General features: G+C 33.5%; 1 protein-coding gene across 1 annotated transcript in view; it reads right to left on the bottom strand.

The window, feature by feature from the left end:
• The window catches only part of LOC134709910 (furin-1-like), a 70,001-nt gene extending 44,117 nt beyond the window's left edge, over positions 1-25,884 (bottom strand). The window contains exons 1-5 of the mRNA XM_063570035.1: positions 25,602-25,884; positions 18,082-18,198; positions 5,082-5,162; positions 3,376-3,504; positions 874-938 (exon numbers count right to left, since the gene is read on the bottom strand). Coding sequence (XP_063426105.1) covers positions 874-938; positions 3,376-3,504; positions 5,082-5,162; positions 18,082-18,198; positions 25,602-25,823 — 614 coding nt within the window. The 5' untranslated portion in view covers positions 25,824-25,884. The remainder of the gene's footprint in view (positions 1-873; positions 939-3,375; positions 3,505-5,081; positions 5,163-18,081; positions 18,199-25,601) is intronic.
• Between the last annotated feature and the right edge of the window lie 1,091 nt (positions 25,885-26,975).

Raw genomic sequence — 26,975 nt, 5'->3', positions numbered from 1 at the left:
GGGGCTACACAAGAGTTTAAAGCTTACACACAGTTTGTTATTTGTCTATGAGAGTGTACACAAGAGAGCTGTAATGCCTGTTTGATTGTATATTGCATACTTAAAGAAGAACAAAATTCTATACCGTAAAGACAACAGGCCCGTTGTTACAAAGTTACAAACAATGTTTTAATTCAAAAGAAACAAATAACGGCCTATGAAAAAGATGAGGTATGATTGCCAATTAAGAGAACTCTCCACAAGAGACCAAATGATACAAAACTTAACAACTTTAGGTCACCGTACGTTTAACAATTAGCAAAACACATACCGCATAGTCAACAAACGACAACCAATGAATTACAGGGTACTGACATAGGACAGACATATACATGCATAATGTGGCGGGGTTTAACATGTTAGAGGTATCCTAAATCCTTTCCTCAATGTTGGACTGAGGTTTTACATGGCTTAATTCAGGCAAAATACAACGAACATCAAACAGTAACCAATGCCAATAATTATATAACCCACTCCTGACTTAGGCATGCATACAAAGACACATTTTGTTTTTAATGTCTTAGGTCCATATGCATATGTTAAGTGAGTGTTGAATACATGTTTTATAATTATGATATAAACATTCAATTGTGCTTTCTGTTCAAATAATTACAGTGGTACCTACTTTGATTTTGTATACCCTACAATGATAAATAAACCGTTTATTCGTTTTTGTGTGTGTAACATATAAGTGTTGTGTTTCTGCTATGTCATAGTTCTCCTCTTGTATTTGATGTGATTCCCTCAGTTTTAATTTGTTATTCGGATTTTTTTTTTTTTTTCAGTCGATTTGTGAATTTCGAACCGCTGAATACTACTGTTGTCTTTATTTACCTATATCCCGGCTCAGGATCAGGATTGTTATTTACTTTATAAATGTTGATATCATTGACAGTATCCTGCATAAAAAAATATCTATAGATATAAAAATTGTGGTACACAGGTAATATTTGTTCACGTGAATTTCACATGAATCTCACATGAAATTCACGTAAATAATTTCACGTGAGATTCACCTCAAACGAGCTTATACATGAATCTCACGTGAACATAATGCATGTGAATTCCACGTGAATTGAGATTCACATGGTTCTTACGTGAACAATTTCACAAGAATTTCACGTGAAGTTTTCAAATAAAAGAAATTGGTATTTTTCATGATTTAACTTAATTTAAAAAAAATAAAAGTTGTTCATGTGAATTTCACGTGAACAAAATTCATGTGATTTTCCGATACAGATTCATAACACGACGTATCTTTCTCGGTACAAGCCTTCAAAACTTTTGTTGAGTAAATCTGTTGCATTAAACAACAAATGCCACTTTTAATTCGATAATATATTGTGAAGGTGGATCTGTGCAATTGAGATTTCCACCATTGGCATCTCAGACATGTTTGATAGGGTTTATGTATGGAGACATGGAAGGCCAAATAAAGTATAAATGGCTTGTTGCTCTTTGGACTCAATTAAAATCCCTGCCCTGTGTGGTCTAGCGTTGTCGTCCATGTACAAGGGTCTTGGCAATGTTGAGGCAGGTGAGGATTTATTAAAATGAGGGACTTCAATGTTTGAGGCACAAAATATCTGTATGTCTGTTCGTTTATGTTACCCTGCAGAATATGCATACCAAGCTTATAACGGTATAAGAAGCAACCCGGTACTGGAACACCACCAGCACTGAATGCAGTCCTTGTGCAAACATTGTGTTGGTCATAGGCCCTTTTGCTTCCCCGCGAAATTCGTATTATATCGTCTTCTGGCAGTAAAAGTAAAAGTAGATAGTCATTATCCCATTGAAACCTGACGGAAGAGTGCCTGTTTGTAAGTACATGTCTCTTAAAACCACCACTTGCTCTTCGGTTGCCTCTATGGAGTCGACGGACCAATGTACGAACACCTGAGGAAACAGTGTATTTGTAAACGAGAAGATGAACTTTGATAAGAGGTTGCTTGACTGCTTTATCGGGGTTTGTTTGGTCGTAATGAATTTTCTTAGAGTATGTTAAAGGTAATTCATAAACCTAACATTATTATTTTTTTTGCCATAATTAAAAAAAATATTGCCAGTTATATTTCGGTGGTGCTTAACTTTTGGTGGTACTGTATTTATGGCTTAACTCATCATAGATACCAGGATTGAAATTGTGTATTTGCACCAGACGCGTGTTCCGGCTAGAAAAGACTCATCAGTGTCGATGAATACGTATCAGCAACATAGTTTTGTTAATGAAAACGATATCATTTAGAATGAGAGATCTATGTTAGATTTTAAGACAAATTTGTGAACGTTTTCCGCCGATTGTATGTGCTTTCTATAAATGTTCACATTTTTTTTCTAAATAAATCAGTAATGTGTCCGGGAAAAAAAAGATAAATTCATTATTTTAAGATATATACAAATGTCTCTGAAAGAAAGTGTTAGGGTAAATTTACACACGAGGTGATAATTTGTTCAACACTGGTTAATCACTTTTTCCTAGTGTAACTGATAGGTCTTTTAATCGCGCGTAATTATGATGATTTAATTTACAACCACTGGATCGATGCCACTACTACTAAAGGTTTCTTATAAGAAGGTTACACTTATCCAGAATATTATCATATATATGGTCATAGTTGTAAATTACCTGTTTACAAAAGTGTGGCGAATAACTTTGGATTTTCAACCCACGGAATACATTACCTTAGTTGCAATTGGAGGAACCTTTGGGAATTTTTGGTCTTATATTCTAAATGAACTTCGCATTTTATGTTTATTCGAGCGTCATGAATAAGTCTAATGTATACAAAGCGGACGTGTGGTGAACAAAATTCTAATCCTTGTTTATAAGATGACTTTGTAGCATCTCTTAATTGACAAAAAATGACGTATCGGCGATATTTAACCTTTCTGGAGCACCTGTGATCTTAACCGTTTTTCGGTCTTTTGGTTTCTCTGTTATGGTTTTATTTTCAAAGTTTTTGGTCTTTTCGTTGTTTTTCGTTTTTAAACATGGCCCAGTTCGTTTTCGACTTGTGAGTTTGAAAAGCACTTTCGTATCTTCTCACAATTTTTATAACATTTGTTAAAGCATTGGAATGCAATGAAATAAATTGTCTTTTTCATTTATCTTTGACGTGTAACCAACACATCCATGGTGTACATGTGCATATTTACTCCAAACATCCATGATGTATATGTTTATTCCAAACACGCTTTTTCATGTTTTTCTGTCGTTTGCTATAGCATTCTATGGTGTATTAGTTTCCTTCTGACATTAAAACATATTGCTGACGTCTTATAAGTAACATATGATTAAAGTTTCTACAAATAACAGTAAGGGCGACTACTCACGACATTGGCAGCAAGGTCAGGGTGGCCTGTCTGTAACCCATCATCCAATACTGCTATAATAATACCTTTACCAGAATATCCTGCCGTCCATGCTTCGTTCACTTTCAATGTTGGAGAAATATCACCATTCTGAAAAAGTACCGACAGAATTTGAAGAATTGGTACTATTTAATTATAAGCAGTCTGATTATTTAACAGCCATTTTTAAACAATATTTAAAAATATTTAGAAATAAAAGTTCAAGCTGCCGGTTAAGCCGGGATTAGCGATAACGTGTATTGGTAAATTTCCAATTTCATTTTTTAAGTCCTTAGACCACACTCATTCTGTGTAAAAAACCTATGATGTGTCAAATATTTAATCACAATCCAAATTCAGAGCTGTAGTAAATGTAGGCTTGAATGTTGTGTCCATACTTGCCCCAAATGTTCAAGGTTTGACCCCTTTGCGATCGTATCAAGGCTACGCCTGAGAGCATTTAATTCTATATGTGACAGCTTTTATGAAAAACACTTGGTATTCTGCATTTCGGACAGTGATTTCCATATACAAGGATCGTCTCTAGTTTGTGGGGGGAAAAGGGTGTTATAGAATCGGAGATGGGAAATTTGAAGTGGGAAGCGAGAGACTGGGAGGTTGGAAAGAAAAAGAGGAACGAAAGATACCAAAGGGACAGTCAAACTCATAAATTTAAATTAAATAACAACGCCATGGGTAAAAATTATAAAGACAAACAGACAAACAATAGCACACATGACACAACATAGAAACCTAAAGAATAAACAACACGAACTCCACCCAAAACTAAGTGGGAGACTGGGGTGTGGGAGTCGGGAGAGAGTACACCCTGTCCACCTCCTTATAAAGAAAAAACACGATTTTTTTTTTTTACGATATTGTCATTGACATGTTAAGGTAATAACATTCCAATTTCACGGCGAAAGCATAGTCAAACGTGTCGTTTTTAACAACATAGACAATCAGTTATCAAAGGTACCAGGATTATGATTTAATACGCCAGACGCGCGTTTCGTCTACATAACCCTCATCAGTTACGCTCAGATCAAAACAGTTATGAAGCCGAACAAGTACAAAGTTAAATAGCATTGAGGACCCAGAATTCCAAAGCGTTGAGCCAAAATACGGTCAATGTGATCTTTTCCTGGGATAAGAAAATCCTTAGCTTTTCAAAAAATTGAAATTTTGTCAACAGGAAATTCATAAAAGTGACCATATAATTGATATTCATGCTAACACTGAAGTACTGACTACTGGTCTGGTGATACCCTCGGGAATTTTCCACCAGCAGTGGTATCGACCCAGTGGTGCAAATAGTTATCAAAGGTACCAGGATTACAATTTAATACGCCAGACAAAATTGGAGAAACTGTAATTCGGAAACTTTTCGGTTGATACGTCTATGATTTTTTAACGGCTTAGATTCCCCTTTAGTATAGTATCAGTATACGGATAGGGATAGTATACTGAACATTGCTAGGAAACACAAAAATATTGATGCCAACGTTAACAAATATACAAGGAATACGAAAAAACAATTTTCAAAACAGTGCCTGTTGGTACCGTTAAAACATAGCGTATTAAGAAATCGCCTTAGAGAATCTTATTCGAGTGGTTTAAATAGATTATATTGTATTTTGGTACAATGTATCAAATAAAATATTTTTAACTATAATTATCAAACGTACCAAATGCCAAAGATTTGACCATTCTGTGTCCAATGTTTTTGCTTTTCTGACATATGCCTTTTCTTGTCTAACCCAGGAAATCTGAAATTGTATACCATACATAATATTTTTAAATTCAAATTTTTTTAATGTAAACCTAAAAGAAAGAGAAAAAAAACGCTTAGTTGTTAAACAAAAAACACGCAGGTTTACAGGGTTACATAAAAAAAATACCATCATTGATGTCACATTGTCTAACTGAATGTACCACCATTGATGTCACATTGTCTAACTGAAAGTACCATCATTGTTGTCACATTGTCTAACTGAAAGTACCATTATTGATGTCATATTGTCTAACCGAAAGTACCATCATTGATGTCACATTGTCTAACTGAATGTACCACCATTGATGTCACATTGTCTAACTGAAAGTACCATCATTGATGTCACATTGTCTAACAGAAAGTACCATCATTGATGTCACATTGTCTAACTAAAAGTACCATCATTAGTGTCACATTGTCTAACTGAAAGTACCATCATTGATGTCACATTGTCTAACAGAAAGTACCATCATTGATGTCACATTGTCTAACTGAAAGTACCATCATTAGTGTCACATTGTCTAACTGAAAGTACCATCATTGGTGTCACATTATCTAACTGAAGTGCCATCATTGATGTCACATTGTCTAACTGAAAGTATCACCATTGATGTCATATTGTCTAACTGAAAGTACCATAATTAATGTCACATTGTCTAACTGAAATGCCATCATTGATGTCACATTGTCTAACTGAAACTACCAACATTGATGTCACATTGTCTTACTGAAAGTACCAACATTGATGTCACATTGTCTAACTGAAAGTACTAACATTGATGTCACATTGTCTAACTGAAAGTACAACCATTGATGTCCCATTGTCTTACTGAAGTACCACCATTGATGTCACATTGTCTAACTGAAGTGCCATCATTGATGTCACTTGTCTTACTGAAAGTGCCATCATTGATGTCACATTGTGTAATTGAAAGAATCTCCATTGATGTCACATTGTCTAACTGAAGTACCATCATTGATGTCACATTGTCTTACTGAAAGTACCACCATTGATGTCACATTGTTTTACTGAAGTGCCATCATTGATGTCACATTGTCTAACTGAAAGTACCATTATCGATGTCCCATTATCTAACTGAAGTGCCATCATCGATGTCACATTGTCTAACTGAAAGTACCATCATTGATGTCAAATTGTCTAACTTAAGTGCCATCATTGATCTCACATTGTCTAACTGAAAGTACCATCATTGATGTCACATTGTCTAACTGAAGTGCCATCATTGATATCACATTGTCTAACTGAAAGTAACACCATTGATGTCACATTGTAAAACTGAAGTGCTATCATTGATGCCACATTGTCTAACTGAAAGTACCATCATTGATGTCACATTGTCTTACTGAAAGTACCACCATTGATGTCACATTGTTTTACTGAAGTGCCATCATTGATGTCACATTGTCTAACTGAAAGTACCATTATCGATGTCCCATTATCTAACTGAAGTGCCATCATCGATGTCACATTGTCTAACTGAAAGTACCATCATTGATGTCAAATTGTCTAACTTAAGTGCCATCATTGATGTCACATTGTCTAATTGAAAGTACCTCCATTGCTGTCACATTGTCTAACTGAAGTACTACCATTGATGTCACCTTGTCTAACTGAAAGTACCATCATTGATCTCACATTGTCTAACTGAAAGTACCATCATTGATGTCACATTGTCTAACTGAAGTGCCATCATTGATATCACATTGTCTAACTGAAAGTAACACCATTAATGTCACATTGTCAAACTGAAGTGCTATCATTGATGCCACATTGTCTAACTGAAAGTACCATCATTGATGTCACATTGTCTAACTGAATGTACCACAATTGATGTCACATTGTCTAACTGAAAGTACCACCATTGATGTCACATTATCTAACTGAAAGTACCACCATTGATGTCACATTGTTTAACTGAAAGTACCACCATTGATGTCACATTGTCTAACTGAAAGTACCTCCATTGATGTCACATTGTCTAACTGAAAGTACAATCATTGATATTACATTGTTTAACTGCACTACAACAGGTAAAGTACCATCATTGATGTCACATTTTCTAACTGAAGTACCACCATTGATGTCACATTGTTTAACTTAAGTGCAATCATTGATGTCACATTGTCTAACTGAAAGTACCATCATTGATGTCACATTGTCTTACTGCACTACAATAGGTAAAGTACCATCATTGATCACATTATCTAACTGAAGTACCACCATTGATGTCACATTGTCTAACTAAAGTGCCATCATTGATGTCACATTGTCTAACTGAAAGTACCATCGTTGATGTCACATTGTCTAACTGAAAGTACCATCATTGATGTCAAATTGTCTAACTTAAGTGCCATCATTGATGTCACATTGTCTAATTCGAAGTACCTCCATTGATGTCACATTGTCTAACTGAAGTACTACCATTGATGTCACATTGTCTAACTGAAAGTACCATCATTGATGTCACATTGTCTAACTGAAGTACCATCATTGATGTCACATTGTCTAACTGAAAGTATCACCATTGATGTCATATTGTCTAACTGAAAGTACCATTATTAATGTCACATTGTCTAACTGAAATGCCATCATTGATGTCACATTGTCTAACTGAAACTACCAACATTGATGTCACATTGTCTTACTGAAAGTATCAACATTGATGTCACATTGTCTAACTGAAAGAATTAACATTGATGTCACGTTGTCTAACTGAAGTACCATCATTAATGTCACATTGTCTAACTGAAATGCCATCATTGATGTCACATTGTCTTACTGAAAGTACCAACATTGATGTCACATTGTCTTACTGAAAGTACTAACATTGATGTCACATTGTCTTACTGAAAGTACCACCATTGATGTCACATTGTCTTACTGAAAGTACTAACATTGATGTCACATTGTCTTACTGAAAGTACTAACATTGATGTCACATTGTCTAACTGAAAGTACAACCATTGATGTCACATTGTCTAACTGAAGTACCACCATTGATGTCACATTGTCTAACTGAAGTGCCATCATTGATGTCACATTGTCTTACTGAAAGTACAATCATTGATGTCACATTGTTTTACTGAAGTGCCATCATTGATGTCACATTGTCTAACTGAAGTACCATCATTGATGTCACATTGTCTTACTGAAAGTACAATCATTGATGTCACATTGTTTTACTGAAGTGCCATCATTGATGTCACATTGTCTAACTGAAAGTACCATTATCGATGTCCCATTATCTAACTGAAGTGCCATCATCGATGTCACATTGTCTAACTGAAAGTACCATCATTGATGTCAAATTGTCTAACTTAAGTGCCATCATTGATGTCACATTGTCTAATTAAAAGTACCTCCATTGATGTCACATTGTCTAACTGAAAGTACCATCATTGATCTCACATTGTCTAACTGAAAGTACCATCATTGATGTCACATTGTCTAACTGAAGTGCCATCATTGATATCACATTGTCTAACTGAAAGTAACACCATTGATGTCACATTGTCAAACTGAAGTGCTATCATTGATGCCACATTGTCTAACTGAAAGTACTACCATTGATGTCACATTGTCTAACTGAAAGTACCATTATCGATGTCCCATTATCTAACTGAAGTGCCATCATCGATGTCACATTGTCTAACTAAAAGTACCATCATTGATGTCAAATTGTCTAACTTAAGTGCCATCATTGATCTCATATTGTCTAACTGAAAGTACCATCATTGATGTCACATTGTCTAACTGAAGTGCCATCATTGATATCACATTGTCTAACTGAAAGTGACACCATTGATGTCACATTGTCAAACTGAAGTGCTATCATTGATGCCACATTGTCTAACTGAAAGTACCATCATTGATGTCACATTGTCTTACTGAAAGTACCACCATTGATGTCACATTGTTTTACTGAAGTGCCATCATTGATGTCACATTGTCTAACTGAAAGTACCATTATCGATGTCCCATTATCTAACTGAAGTGCCATCATCGATGTCACATTGTCTAACTGAAAGTACCATCATTGATGTCAAATTGTCTAACTTAAGTGCCATCATTGATGTCACATTGTCTAATTGAAAGTACCTCCATTGATGTCACATTGTCTAACTGAAGTACTACCATTGATGTCACCTTGTCTAACTGAAAGTACCATCATTGATCTCACATTGTCTAACTGAAAGTAGCATCATTGATGTCACATTGTCTAACTGAAGTGCCATCATTGATATCACATTGTCTTACTGAAAGTACCACCATTGATGTCACATTGTTTTACTGAAGTGCCATCATTGATGTCACATTGTCTAACTGAAAGTACCATTATCGATGTCCCATTATCTAACTGAAGTGCCATCATCGATGTCACATTGTCTAACTGAAAGTACCATCATTGATGTCAAATTGTCTAACTTAAGTGCCATCATTGATGTCACATTGTCTAATTGAAAGTACCTCCATTGATGTCACATTGTCTAACTGAAGTACTACCATTGATGTCACCTTGTCTAACTGAAAGTACCATCATTGATCTCACATTGTCTAACTGAAAGTAGCATCATTGATGTCACATTGTCTAACTGAAGTGCCATCATTGATATCACATTGTCTAACTGAAAGTAACACCATTGATGTCACATTGTCAAACTGAAGTGCTATCATTGATGCCACATTGTCTAACTGAAAGTACCATCATTGATGTCACATTGTCTAACTGAATGTACCACCATTGATGTCACATTGTCTAACTGAAAGTACCACCATTGATGTCACATTATTTAACTGACAGTACCACCATTGATGTCACATTGTTTAACTGAAAGTACCACCATTGATGTCACATTGTCTAACTGAAAGTACCTCCATTGATGTCACATTGTCTAACTGAAAGTACAATCATTGATGTTACATTGTTTAACTGCACTACAATAGGTAAAGTACCATCATTGATGTCACATTTTCTAACTGAAGTACCACCATTGATGTCACATTGTTTAACTTAAGTGCAATCATTGATGTCACATTGTCTAACTGAAAGTACCATCATTGATGTCACATTGTCTTACTGCACTACAATAGGTAAAGTACCATCATTGATGTCACATTATCTAACTGAAGTACCACCATTGATGTCACATTGTCTAACTAAGGTGCCATCATTGATGTCACATTGTCTAACTGAAAGTACCATCGTTGATGTCACATTGTCTTACTGAAAGTACCATCATTGATGTCAAATTGTCTAACTTAAGTGCCATCATTGATGTCACATTGTCTAATTCAAAGTACCTCCATTGATGTCACATTGTCTAACTGAAGTACTACCATTGATGTCACATTGTCTAACTTGAAGTACCATCATTGATGTCACATTGTCTAACTGAAGTACCATCATTGATGTCACATTGTCTAACTGAAAGTATCACCATTGATGTCATATTGTCTAACTGAAAGTACCATCATTAATGTCACATTGTCTAACTGAAATGCCTTCATTGATGTCACATTGTCTAACTGAAACTACCAACATTGATGTCACATTGTCTAACTGAAAGTACTAACATTGATGTCACATTGTCTAACTGAAGTACCATCATTAATGTCACATTGTCTAACTGAAATGCCATCATTGATGTCACATTGTCTTACTGAAAGTACCAACATTGATGTCACATTGTCTTACTGAAAGTACTAACATTGATGTCACATTGTCTTACTGAAAGTACTAACATTGATGTCACATTGTCTAACTGAAAGTACAACCATTGATGTCACATTGTCTTACTGAAGTACCATTATCGATGTCCCATTATCTAACTGAAGTGCCATCATCGATGTCACATTGTCTAACTGAAAGTACCATCATTGATGTCAAATTGTCTAACTTAAGTGCCATCATTGATGTCACATTGTCTAATTGAAAGTACCTCCATTGATGTCACATTGTCTAACTGAAAGTACCATCATTGATCTCACATTGTCTAACTGAAAGTACCATCATTGATGTCACATTGTCTAACTGAAGTGCCATCATTGATATCACATTGTCTAACTGAAAGTAACACCATTGATGTCACATTGTCAAACTGAAGTGCTATCATTGATGCCACATTGTCTAACTGAAAGTACTACCATTGATGTCACATTGTCTAACTGAAAGTACCATCATTGATGTCACATTGTCTAACTGAAGTACCATCATTGATGTCACATTGTCTAACTGAAAGTATCACCATTGATGTCATATTGTCTAACTGAAAGTACCATCATTAATGTCACATTGTCTAACTGAAATGCCATCATTGATGTCACATTGTCTAACTGAAACTACCAACATTGATGTCACATTGTCTTACTGAAAGTACCAACATTGATGTCACATTGTCTAACTGAAAGTACCATCATTGATGTCACATTGTCTAACTGAAGTACCATCATTGATGTCACATTGTCTAACTGAAAGTATCACCATTGATGTCATATTGTCTAACTGAAAGTACCATCATTAATGTCACATTGTCTAACTGAAATGCCATCATTGATGTCACATTGTCTAACTGAAACTACCAACATTGATGTCACATTGTCTTACTGAAAGTACCAACATTGATGTCACATTGTCTAACTGAAAGTACTTACATTGATGTCACATTGTCTAACTGAAAGTACAACCATTGATGTCACATTGTCTTACTGAAGTACCACCATTGATGTCTTATTGTCTAACTGAAGTGCCATCATTGATGTCACTTGTCTTACTAAAAGTGCCATCATTGATGTCACATTGTGTAATTGAAAGAATCTCCATTGATGTCACATTGTCTAACTGAAGTACCATCATTGATGTCACATTGTCTTACTGAAAGTACCACCATTGATGTCACATTGTTTTACTGAAGTGCCATCATTGATGTCACATTGTCTAACTGAAAGTACCATTATCGATGTCCCATTATCTAACTGAAGTGCCATCATCGATGTCACATTGTCTAACTGAAAGTACCATCCTTGATGTCATATTGTCTAACTTAAGTGCTATCATTGATGCCACATTGTCTAACTGAAAGTACCATCATTGATGTCACATTGTCTAACTGAATGTACCACCATTGATTTCACATTGTCTAACTGAAAGTACCACCATTGATGTCACATTGTCTAACTGAATGTACCACCATTGATTTCACATTGTCTAACTGAAAGTACCACCATTGATGTCACATTATCTAACTGAAAGTACCACCATTGATGTCACATTGTTTAACTGAAAGTACCACCATTGATGTCACATTGTCTAACTGAAAGTACATCCATTGATGTCACATTGTCTAACTGAAAGTACAATCATTGATGTTACATTGTTTAACTGCACTACAATAGGTAAAGTACCATCATTGATGTCACATTTTCTAACTGAAGTACCACCATTGATGTCACATTGTTTAACTTAAGTGCCATTATTGATGTCACATTGTCTAACTGAAAGTACCACCATTGATGTCACATTGTCTAACTGAAAGTACCATCGTTGATGTCACATTGTCTAACTGAAAGTACCATCATTGATGTCAAATTGTCTAACTTAAGTGCCATCATTGATGTCACATTGTCTAATTGAAAGTACCTCCATTGATGTCACATTGTCTAACTGAAGTACTACCATTGATGTCACATTGTCTAACTGAAAGTACCATCATTGATGTCACATTGTCTAACTGAAGTACCATCATTGATGTCACATTGTCTTACTGAAAGTACCACCATTGATGTCACATTGTCTAACTGAAAGTACCATCATTGATGTCACATTGTCCTACTGAAAGTACCAACATTGATGTCACATTGTCTAACTGAAGTACTACCATTGATGTCATATTGTCTAACTGAAAGTACCATCATTGATCTCACATTGTCTTACTGAAAGTGCCATCATTGATGTCACATTGTCTTATTGGAAGAACCTCCATTGATGTCACATTGTCTAACTGAAGTACCATCATTGATGTCACATTGTCTTCCTGAAAGTACCATCATTGATGTCACATTGTCTAACTGAAAGTACCATCATTGATGTCACATTGTCCTACTGAAAGTACCAACATTGATGTCACATTGTCTAACTGAAGTACTACCATTGATGTCATATTGTCTAACTGAAAGTACCATCATTGATGTCACATTGTCCTACTGAAAGTACCAACATTGATGTCACATTGTCTAACTGAAGTACTACCATTGATGTCATATTGTCTAACTGAAAGTACCATCATTGATCTCACATTGTCTTACTGAAAGTGCCATCATTGATGTCACATTTTCTTATTGAAAGAACCACCATTGGTGTCACATTGTCTAACTGAAGTGCCATCATTGATGTCACATTGTCTAACTGAAAGTACCATTATCGATGTCCCATTATCTAACTGAAGTGCCATCATCGACGTCCCATTGTCTAACTGAAGAGCTATCATTGATGTCAAATTGTCTAACTGAAAGTACCATCATTGATCTCACATTGTCTAACTGAAAGTACCATCATTGATGTCACATTGTCTAACTGAAGTGCTACAATTGATGTCACATTGTCTAACTGAAAGTACCATCATTGATGTCACATTGTCTAACTGAATGTACCACCATTGATGTCACATTGTCTAACTGAAAGTACCACCATTGATGTCACATTGTCTAACTGAAAGTACCACCATTGATATCACATTGTTTAACTGAAAGTACCACCATTGATGTCACATTGTCTAACTGAAAGTACCTCCATTGATGTCACATTGTCTAACTGAAGTGCTGTCATTGATGTCACATTGTCTAACTGAAAGTACCACCATTGATGTCACATTGTCTAACTGAAGTGTCATCATTGATGTTACATTGTCTAACTGCACTACAATAGGTAAAGTACCATCATTGATGTCACTTTTCTATCTGCACTACAATAGGTAAAGTACCATCATTGATGTCACTTGTCTAACTGCACTACAATAGTTAAAGTTTGTCACTTGTTTTCGCAAGAGATATTTTAAACTGTTTTAGTGAGAATTATTATGTAAAAAATGTAATCAGATTGAAAGTTTTCATTTTTCGCCATAAAATTTTTTCCCCATAATTTTTCATTTGGCACGTCAACAAGTTTTTGTTCGCTCGTTATTTTTAAGTGAATGTTCAATTTGAATATGCTGATGTATGTGTGATGTGTAGATAATGAATAAATGTAGTCGTGCCGCTGTCGTACAGCTATCAATTCAGTAATTATATTGCGTAACTATGAATCGGGTTTACAATTCTCCATTAGGTTGTTTTGTTTCTGTTCATGTTTCACCCCTCAAATATCTAAAAAGGTCCACATATACGATGCAGTTGGATAATAAGTATGCAGATGTGGTTGGTTGTCACAATGTTAAATACGATATAAAAAACAGTATAAATCATGAACTGGTTAGTGGTTGGTCATTACAGTGTTATAAGAGGTTAGGATAATTAAAATCGTGAACTGGTTAGTGGTTAGTCATTACAGTGTTATAAGAGGTTTGGATAATTAAAATCGTGAACTGGTTGGTGGTTGGTCGTTGCAGTGTTATAAGATGTTATGATAGTACTGATCATGAACTGGTTGGTGGTTATTCGTTACAGTGTTATAAGAGATTTGGATAATTAAAATCGTGAACTGGTTAGTGGTTGGTCGTTTCTGTGTAATAAGAGGTTTGGATAATTAAAACCGTGAACTGGTTGGTGGTTGGTCATTACAGTGTTATAAGAAGTTGGGATAATTAAAATCATGAACTGGTTTGTAGTCGGTCGTTTCAGTATTATAAGAGGTTTGGATAACAAAGATCGTGAACTGGTTGGTGGTAAGTCATTACATTGAAATAAGAGGTTATGATAATAAAAATCGTGAACTTGTTGGTGGTTGGTCGTTACACTGCTATAAGAGGTTAGGATATTTCAAATCGTAATCTGGTTAGTGGTAAGTCTTAACTGTGTAATAATATGTTATATTAGTTAACTCAGATCGTGAACTGGTTGGTAGTTGGTCGTTATAGTGTTATAAGATGTTAGTATAATTAAGATCAGTAACTGGTTGGTGGTTGGTCGTTACAGTGTGATAGTACGTTATAATATATAATACAGATCGTGATCTGGTTGGTGGTTGGTCGTTACAGTGTTATAAGAGGTTTGGATAATTAAAATCGTGAACTGGTTGGTCGTTCCTATGTTATAAGAGGTTAGAATAATTAAAATCATGAACTGGTTTGGGGTTGGTCGTTCCTGTGTTATAAGAGGTTAGAATAATTAAAATCATGAACTGGTTAGTGGTTGTTCGTTACTGTGTTATAAGAGGTTTGTATAATAAAAATCATGAACTGGTTGGTGGTTGTTCGTTCCTGTGTTATAAGAGGTTTGGATAATTAAAATCATGAATTGGTTGGTGGTTGGTCGTTACAGTGTAATAGTACGTTATAATAGATAACACAGATCATGAACTGGTTGGTGGTTGTTCGTTCCTGTGTTATAAGAGGTTTGGATAATTAAAATCATGAACTGGTTGGTGGTTGGTCGTTACTGTGTTATAAGAGGTTTGGATAATTAACATCATGAACTGGTTGGTGGTTGGTCGTTACTGTGTTATAAGAGGTTAGGATAATTAAAATCATGAACTGGTTGGTAGTTGGTCGTTCCTGTGTTATAAGAGGTTTGGATAATTAAAATCATGAACTGGTTGGTGGTTGGTCGTTACAGTGTTATAAGAGGTTTGTATAATAAAAATCATGAACTGGTTGGTGGTTGTTCGTTCCTGTGTTATAAGAGGTTTGGATAATTAAAATCATGAACTGGTTGGTGGTTGGTCGTTACAGTGTAATAGTACTTTATAATAGATAATACAGATCATGAACTGGTTGGTGGTTGTTCGTTCCTGTGTTATAAGAGGTTTGGATAATTAAAATCATGAACTGGTTGGTGGTTGTTCGTTACTGTGTTATAAGAGGTTTGGATAATTAACATCATGAACTGGTTGGTGGTTGGTCGTTACTGTGTTATAAGATGTTTGGATAATTAAAATCATGAACTGGTTGGTAGTTGGTCGTTCCTGTGTTATAAGATGTTTGGATAATTAAAATCATGAACTGGTTGGTGGTTGGTCGTTACAGTGTTATAAGAGGTTTGGATAATTAAAATCATGAACTGGTTGGTGGTTGGTCGTTACAGTGTTATAAGAAGTTTGGATAATTAAAATGGTCTGGTTGGTGGTTGGTCGTTATTGTGTTATAAGATGTTTGGATAATTAAAATCATGAACTGGTTGGTGGTTGGTCGTTACTGTGTTATAAGAGGTTTGGATAATTAACATCATGAACTGGTTGGTAGTTGGTCGTTACTGTGTTATAAGAGGTTTGGATAATTAACATCATGAAATGGTTGGTGGTTGGTCGTTACTGTGTTATAAGAGGTTTGGATAATTAACATCATGAACTGGTTGGTGGTTGGTCGTTACAGTGTTATAAGAGGTTTGGATAATTAACATCATGAACTGGTTGGTGGTTGGTCTTTACTGTGTTATAAGAGGTTTGGATAATTAACATCATGAACTGGTTGGTAGTTGGTCGTTCCTGTGTTATAAGATGTTTGGATAATTAAAATCATGAACTGGTTGGTGGTTGGTCGTTACTGTGTTATAAGAGGTTTGGATAATTAACATCATGAACTGGTTGGTGGTTGGTCGTTACTGTGTTATAAGAGGTTTGGATAATTAAAATAGTGATCTGGTTGGTGGTTGGTCGTTCCTGTGTTATAAGAAGTTTGGATAATTAAAATCATGAACTGGTTGGTGGTTGGTCGTTACTGTGTTATAAGATGTTTGGATAATTAACATCATGAACTGGTTGGTAGTTGGTCGTTACAGTGTAATAGTACGTTATAATAGATAATACAGATCATGAACTGGTTGGTGGTTGTTCGTTCCTGTGTTATAAGAAGTTTGGATAATTAACATCATGAACTGGTTGGTGGTTGGTCGTCACAGTGTTATAAGAAGTTTGGATAATTAAAATCATGAACTGGTTGGTGGTTGGTCGTTATTGTGTTATAAGAGGTTTGGATAATTAAAATCATGAACTGGTTGGTGGTTGGTCGTTACTGTGTTATAAGAGGTTTGGATAATTAACATCATGAACTGGTTGGTAGTTGGTCGTTACTGTGTTATAAGAGGTTTGGATAATTAAAATGGTCTGGTTGGTGGTTGGTCGTTATTGTGTTATAAGATGTTTGGATAATTAAAATCATGAACTGGTTGGTGGTTGGTCGTTACTGTGTTATAAGAGGTTTGGATAATTAACATCATGAACTGGTTGGTAGTTGGTCGTTCCTGTGTTATAAGATGTTTGGATAATTAAAATCATGAACTGGTTGGTGGTTGGTCGTTACTGTGTTATAAGAGGTTTGGATAATTAAAATCATGAACTGGTTGGTGGTTTGACTTATTGAACTCCATATAGGGTGAGAGCTTTAGAGTTTGATTTATTGAACTCCATATAGGGTGAGAGCTTTAGAGTTTGACTTATTGAACTCCATATAGGGTGAGAGCTTTAGAGTTTGACTTATTGTCTTCGTTATTCATGTCGTTTGATTGATGTATGTTTGATATATACACAGTACCTTCGGTGTTGTCTTGTGGTTAATGTTACGGGTACGAGCGAAAGGATTGAGACTACCAGAAATAGTTAATACAGGAACAAATACACTACACATTAACTAGAGTATTACAATGTGCATTTAAGATATCAAAACTTTATAAAATATTTTAAAAACTTGTAAAGCAATTTATTTGTTAGACTTTTACTTCGGACATCCGTCATATATTGTCATCTTACCTCAGAACTTTTTCTCAGTAGCTCTACATCAGTGTCTTCTCTGAGAGTACTTAATACCTCTTTAGTTTTTGTCTGACGTATTTGAGCAGTGATATATCTAGTTTTCCCAATCCAAAACTGAAAGATTCAAATGTTCGTTTTTATTTACAAATAAATAAATAAAACTAACATTAAATACAAAATCAAATAGTGTCAAGAGTGAAGTTGTTTTTATCTGCGTTAGGCTTTCTGTATACGACAAATAAAGGCATCAGTAGTATACCGCTGTTCGAAATCCATAAATCGGTAGAGAAAAAACAAATCCGGGTAACAAACTAAATATGAGGGAAACACATCAAGTATAAAAGAACTACGACACAATAGAAACATAACATTAAAATGTACTACACAAGAAACGAACTATAATATAACAATCATTGACTATGCTAAAATATTTTTTTTTCAAAGTCAAAAAAGATAACTTACATTGTATGTCAGTAAGAAAGCATTTTTTTCAAGAAACAATCAGATATGAATAAGTGATTGTTGCAATGTGATGACATCTTTCAATTATGTTGAAAGTTAAAATTTCATGATATTTTAAATATTTCTAATCTTCATTAAGAGATTTGATTTAAAGAACAGCTATAAACTTATAATTTAGAAACAATGCTTAAAATGGTGACCAAAGTTCTTATTTCCACTATACAAATGTTGAGCAATATAATTGCTTTTCACTCATGTTATTTTTTTGTTAAAATGTTGAACCATGCAATTGGCAGTAATCGAAAAGTATTTGTAATTACTTTTGATCAAGTAATCGATTGTAATCGATTACATACTAAAATTTGAGTAATCGATTATTAATCGATTGCACAAAAATCCTTCATTTAATCGATTAATAATCGATTACATTTGTCAGTTATCGTGCCCATCCCTGTAACAATGGCCATTTTCCTGACTTGGTACAAGGCATTTTAAGAAGAAGAAAAAATTCAGCTCGAGATCGAAATGAAGGGTTTATAATTTAATCAATAATCAAAATAATTGATGTCATTGTCGAATAAACTATTCTTAGCAGAAATATTACCTCGACAATCATTCCGTATTCACAATATAGTTGCCATGCTGCTTATATCTGATAAACAGACTTGGCAATCATAACACATCTTCCCCTTTATAATTATCCATCTGATGAGTTAAGACTTTTTTCAAATGATTTGCATACAGTCTAGTAGTTCCTTCTTTTGTTGTACTGTTACACCACTGTCCCAGGTTAGGGTAGGGTCAGGATCCCGCAAACATGATCAACCCCGCCACATTCTATATATATGTACATGTCCCCCCTGTACAAAGTCAAGTGTCTGTAAATCAGTGCTTGCTGTTTGTTGATGTGTTACATATTTGATGTTGGTTCATATTTTGTACATAAATTACATTTGTCATTTCGGGGCCTTTTATAGCTGACTATGCGGTATGTGCTTTACTCATTTATGTAGGCCGTACGGTGACCTATAGTTGTTAATTTCTGTGTCATTAGGTCTCTTGTGAAGATTTGTCTTATTGGCAATCAGACCACATCTTCTTTTTTTATGTATTTATCCTTAATAAACTCAAAAACATAGAGCATATCATTTTAATGTATCGAGAAACCGGGTTAATCTTACTTTCACCCAACAAAGAATTTTATGTCTGTTGCTGAAGCATTAAAAGCAGATGTTTTTTTTTTGTGTTGTTTATATTCTGAAAATTTCAGTAAATACAAAACTGCAAGTTTGGTATTTGTTCAGCTTTTAAAATTAGAGCACCTTTTCTTGACATTGGAGGGAGCCAGTTTTAACGAAACAATTGTCCTTTTACTTAAACATGCAAAAGACCAAACGCCACTTTAATGATTGTCACTTTCACGGTGTAATTCAACAAACACAATTTAACAATAATACCGAACATAATAAATTAACATAATAAATTAATCGCAAAGTTTCAAAATTCTAAAGTAATCAAGAAATACGCGTGATAATAAAGCTACAAATGATCATCGCATAATTGCCTCATCTGGCTGATAAATAGAAACCAGCCTGGTGTTCTATGCTGTCCTAAGATATTATTAGAACAAATGTAATGGCCATCTTATATGTGATAGAATATAAGTCATAGCTGTAAAATGGATAGGATGCTCTTATTACTATCATTAGTGAACGTACATGTACTTACTTTTATCACAGATATTGATTAAAACAAAATATATATATACTAAAAAAAAAATGAGTATGAAAAGAATTTCATTGCCATTCTTATTCTTTGCGATTTTTAAGCCTCATTATAATGCATATAAAATTTTATATAAGAATGAATTACAATTTAGTTGATGATTGTTTAAATTTACGGTTTGTATATTTATATAAAAATACATAATTCGTCTAAATATTAGCCCAATAATGTTACATCTGTAAATTTGTGGAAGCAAATGTTTAGTCTTCCCTGGCCGGGATTCGAACTTCTGCTACTAAGATAGTTCACTTCATACCTCTACGATAACACCATCTAGCATTGCACAGACGCCTACACGATATTTTGGTAGGTACAATAATATAAATAAGAAGATGTGGTATGTTGCCAATGAGACAACTATCCACAAAAGACCAAAATGACACAAACATTAACAACTATAGGTCACCGTACGGCCTTCGACAATGAGCAAAGCCTATACCGCATAGTCAGGTTAAAAAGGACCCGATAAGACAATGTAAAACAATTCAAACGAGAAAACTAACGGCCTTTTTTTTGAAAAAAAAATAAACGAAAAACAAATATGTAACACATAAACAAACGACAACCACTGAATTACAGGCTCCTGACTTTGGACAGACACATACATAAATAATGTGGCGGGGTTCAACATGTTAGCGGGACCCCAACCCTCCCCCTAACCTGGGACAGTGGTATAACAGTACAACATAAGAAACGAACTATAAAAATCAATTGAAAAAGGCTTAACTCGTCAGATAGACAAAAACAAAGTGAACGTGGCCGGGTACTTACTAGTATACATCCCGACACAAAAAGACACAATGAACAGATTTGAGAGTACTCGCAGTTTTCTGACAGCTAGTTCAAAGCCACTAACAGTTAATAAAAAAATCATGCCTCTAAGACTAAACACTCAATCCGTACACATCCAACATACAATGGATTTAGTGTTAAGACGTCATAAACAGCCAGAGAAAAACATAACTTTGTGTTCACATTTTGTTATCTGGACTATGCTAAAATTGAGAATGGAAATGGGGAATATTTAAAAAAAAAAAAAAAAAAAACGACCATAGAGCAGTTAACAGCCGAAGACCATCAATTGGTCTCCCATGCTTACCAAAAAATAAATAAATTTTAATGGTATGTATATCAAATTATTTGTACATGCATGTAGGCTGGGCTGCATTGCAACTGAGCTGGATAGACACTGCATCACCGACTAACGAAAGCTTTGGTGTAATTTAAATCATTTTATCATCTATACACATCTTAAATGTATTTAATATAGTTTATTCGATTCTAAATGCTAGTTTATTCCAATAAAAGATTGTTCAATTTAATGCATAATATAAATATCTTTTTGCCGTATCAATAACAACAAAATTATAAAGCTACTTCGTCGATATTTTAAATTTAAATTTAAAATCGAATACTAGAAGAAAGAAGAAAAAATTACCTGTATTTCTAAATATACACTTTAATCTTTGGTAAGAATTTGACATACTTTTTGGGGTTCAGTACGGGATTTGCTTTATTTCTGTATTAATTTGTTTTCTTCAAAGATTTGTCTTTTTTAAATATACATTGTAATCATGATCGACACATTCTAACCTTTGATGATTCTAAAATAAATATTAGTGACGATAATAATTTATTAAGTTAAACATACAATGCTGCCGATTATTGTTGTAAGCCAGTAAGTAAAGGCGTCATAAACGTGCCATGAGACGGTGGCTTTCCAACAACAAGCCAAAAGCGTCGTCTGGTTGCTAACAAAATGTAACGAACAGTAAAAAAAATAAGAAAAAAATTGGCAATGAAATAATTTTCGATATCCTTACTTCCTCAACTAAATTCCCTTTTTATCAAGGAGAGCGAAAAACATGGAATTTCATTTCTTTCTTGATAAATATTTTACAACGGTCTTTGAAATGATTACTATAGTTACATATGTACGTATGTAAATAATATTGACAATTTATAAACCAGTGGCGGATTTCAGAAATATTATAATTTGGGACCCACTGACTGTCAGAGGGAATCCGCTCTCTTCACGCTACAATGAGTCCCTATATAACCAAACATTTTTTTCCTCCACTGTTAACCTAAAAACTACCTTTAACCACCTGTCTAAATGATTGAGTAATTGCAAATGTAAATTGTAGACTAATCCCATTAGTTTAAGTACAATGTATTTGTGATAGTACATTTTACTTAAACGTACTATATTTTATTGTTGTACTATATTTATACTAATTAGATAACTTTCGATCGGGGTGTAATGACTTTATCAGTGTGGATCTTTTCATCTCTATCGAAACTATGTGAAATAAATAGAATGCTATGAAATCATACAATAAATATTTTAACTTCCAACAGCTACTGCTTTTTTTTTTATTATTAAATAGTATATATTTTTTATGACATGCGCTTGAATGAATTTTGAATTATACATCGCGCTTAACAAAAAGTAGTAGCAAAAAGTCTAACAAATACATATGACTTGTATAAGGTTTTTTTCTTCTTGTTGATTTTGTTGATGAACTGTATGAATATGATTTAGTATTTTAAATAGTATTTCTTCCTACATCTATTTTCTCATTTAAAAAACGAACTGAAATGAAAAGTACACACTGTTAACGCTTCACAAACTCCTATTGAAAATATTTAAACGTTACATTTTATTGAAAACTATGGTTTTTATGTCTTTTATTGTTATTTTACATTTTAATACATACTTGGTCTTCCTTTTTAATATTGGAAGGGGCGTTCTTGATTTGATTTAGAAAAACGCTTCAAACTCATAAAATAATCAAATCTCTAAATTCGTCAAATTCATTGATATCTACAATACAATTATGTGAAACATCTATGGTGCATACTAGTGACAGACGATGTACACAAGATCTACAAACAGGAAAACAAAATCTTGTTGGTTTTGTTTTGGGGATTTTTTCCCTCCGAGGGGAGTGGATCATAATATATTTTATACATACGTACATGTACTACGTGTTGTGGAGGTGTGAATATAATCTGCGTATATTACATTGTTATCGACATTGAATATAGAAAACACGTGATTGTCCTATTTTTATTTTTGCTAGGGGATGGGGCGGGATGGGGAATAATTTTTTGGGGAAGTACAAATTTGAATTCATAGGGATCAGCAATCGTCCTAGTACTTATTGTAATTCCAATATCACTAGTAGGTATAGAATTTCTGATTTATACTAATCTCTTAATCCATTACAAATCAGAAATCCGATACCTACAACAAATGTACCAGTACAAATTGCGGTATTCATATTTGTAATATGAGGATTCTGGACTGTAATGTAGGTTCCGTTGTTCAAATTTTAGTTTCATATAGATGGTTTAAAACTTAAATTCAGTTCGGCAAACATTTAGTAATTATTTGAATTGAATAAGAGAATAAACTTTCTGCTTTTATGTCGTGTTGTTGTCTTTTTGTCACATTCACAAGATTCATTCTCAATTTTATATCAACCAAAACCAACATTATTATTTTATATATGTTGTCTTTCAGGTACAAATTAAAGAAGACTCCTTGTTTGCCGCCATCTTGGATTGTATAATAGCAATGCACAATTGATCTACATGTATTTCTTTGCCTGAATATGCAAATTTGCAATTATTTTTATCATAAATTGTATTCACCCAAATATGTTATTTTCATAAACAATCTATGGAAATTTTGGCAATTTTGCACGACTTGAAGCTTTAAAAATAGACCGGATGACCCACATATTAGTATTTATATTTAAAAAAATTATATTTTAGGAAATATATACCTCTGATCCTGTTTAATAAATGTGTGTCAATTATTACGCCTCTCTGTACTTAATTAAATGCTAGATTTATGTCAAGAATGTCCTTCAATACTTAATTTGACAAAAAGACTTTAAACTTTCTATAAAGTTGTCAGCACTACACAAATTTGCAATTATGGTAAAGCTAAAAAAAAATGTTGCTACAAAAGGAGCCTGACTGAGATAAGAACAATATTGATATGTTGAAAGATACATCATGCGAACTGCATTGAAGTTTTCAAAATATTAAAGAGCAAAACACCTTAAATAAACCATAAATAAAAAACATACAAAATATTTAAAGGATTTAATCATTACAAAGTTGACCAGCAATGAGAACCCCAAATTCCCAGCAGGAAAGATACCAGTTGATATCACAAAGCTAGTGAAATAACACGATGATATAATAATACACTGGGTTTTTTTTACTATCTAATTATTTTTACATTGGATGGCCGTTGAGGGAATTCCGGTGTATTGCTATCGCCTAAATTTCCATTCTGTAAATAAGTATGGATTTTTACCAGATCTACAAACATGATAAATACGTCGACATCATCGAATGCAACAATAAATTCCTTATCACTTGCTATAAATTCATTTCTTCAAGGGATACTCATCAAATTTTTTTTTAGAATAAAATTTAATATTAAAATGTTTTATATGTATGTAAGTAAAATTTATCAATATCTATGCAGACGTACAGAAATTTTTGTTAACGCATGCGGAAGAATATCTTAAGAACAATTAATCTCCTATAAAGGAAGTGAAAATTTTATACAGATACATGTAGAGTTATTTGTCTTGTTTTGTGGGAAAATATGAATGCCTTCTCAAATTCAATCTATAAGAAAAATCGAATTATATAAAAAAAAAAAAAGAGTGTCCACCATGAACTTTCACTGCAATATTATTAACTAGAAGAATAGAATGATATCCAAATGGATTAAAATTGTATATACATGTAACTGTAAAATACAAATTGTAATATAATATAAACCAAAGTATATTGATGTGTATCAATATTATTATACTTATTACGGTGTTGTTGAAATCCCGTTCATTTATTTATCTTCTTCACAAGAATTTGCCTCAGAAAAAAATGTACATAAATCTCACTTTCAGGTATAAAGATGTGATTTATTTTCTGAGACAAGTATCTGTGACCAACCACAAGAATTAGCAGTCATCCGATTTTCAGTACTTCAATACTTTGATTTTTAATTATTATAATGGCCCCGTACAAATGTCAAAGTTTGACAGTTTCGTTCATATACACTATCAATGCAGATATTAACTATCATAAAACAACGTATGTGTATTGTACATGTTTGACCAAAGATAAAACTTCTATGTTTGTTTGTTTTGTAGATACATTTCTTACAAGTAGAAATCATGCAGTGTAATCAGAGTTAACCTTATCTACTCAGTTTGATTAAAAAGTAAGCATTGAATTACCTGTGCAATATAGTCATACTGAGGATACTTTTGATTAAACCATAAGATTGGGTCATCTTCTCTCGTAGTAGTGAAAACTATTCTGTTCGTGAATTCTCCGTCTTTAACATCTAATCTTTTTATTCTATTCGAAAAATTTTCCTCCCCTGCATTGGGAAATCTTTCGACACAACAGACCAGATAAATCCCATGTATCAAAATAATAACTAAATCAAATTTCATCACTATTGTCCAAAAAGTGTGTCCAATACCCTCAGAACTTATAATCTAGAATTACCATCTGACAGCGATCACAATTGACTAAAGTATTTATATTCGTCAGAAGTTCTTGGTCCATGAAATTTAACTTTATTTTTACTTTTGAAATGATAAGTTTTTGTATTGGTTGACGAGTTGCGTTTGATTTAAAATCCGTAACCCTTTTTAAACACATATACAATTGTAAAATGTTCATAAGCGTCTTTCATAGTTCATAGTTAAAATGGTAAAAATTAGTAGCTTCACTGGTAAACTTTATACTTTTATCTTACAGATAAAACAAAAAGAGATATTGTTTTTTTCTATAATCTTGGTTCTTTTTTTTTTTGGTAGAGGGGGGGGGATATTTGTAGTTCTTCGTTTGCTTTCATTTGTTTTTTGTGTTTGTTTTGTTTTTTAAGGGAGGTTTGAGGGGGGTTCTATTTGTTTAAGGATATTTTAGCTGGATTCTCCGATTCCATTGTTTCTATTAATCAAAGCATGGCAACGTTATTAATAAAAATGTAATTTTTTAAATTAGTTATGCAGTTTCAGAGATTTTACACATACATTGAACTGTATGACGAGAATCAAAACTCAGTTTTCAATAAATGTCTTAAGCGAATTGTTTAAAAAAATGTAATTTTAACTCGACGTGATGAAAATTTAAAAAACTTCTGTCCGATAAAAACAATTTTTAAATTTTTAGATTTATTTTTGTATAATTGTTGTATAATTTTCTTTATTCTAGATGAAAATCACAATAAACGACAAAAATTTATGGTTTAGTACAACAATAAAATGTAGGAATTACTGGGCCCCATCATGTAGTCATCTGTGTAAATTCAATGATTTCATTTATTTGTAAATAGACCTGGTCGATGACCTGTTAAGTGAACAGTTAAATCTATCTAGCCAAGGAGGACTTTTATTCTTGTTAACTGATCTTTACACATATTCATATTATACGAGTTTTAAATGTACATTGTAATAACAAATATTTAAAAAAAAAAATGTTAGCCTATCTTATTAACCAAAAACAAAATAAACATATATAAATATTATCATGAAAGGATATTAACTAACTTATTAAATTACAGATAGTTTTATTCTATTCTTTTTTAAAACTATCTAATT

The sequence above is a fragment of the Mytilus trossulus genome, chromosome 3 (genome assembly GCF_036588685.1).
Source record: "Mytilus trossulus isolate FHL-02 chromosome 3, PNRI_Mtr1.1.1.hap1, whole genome shotgun sequence".
In the NCBI taxonomy this organism is placed as follows: domain Eukaryota; kingdom Metazoa; phylum Mollusca; class Bivalvia; order Mytilida; family Mytilidae; genus Mytilus; species Mytilus trossulus.
This window is presented reverse-complemented; position numbering and strand designations above follow the sequence as displayed.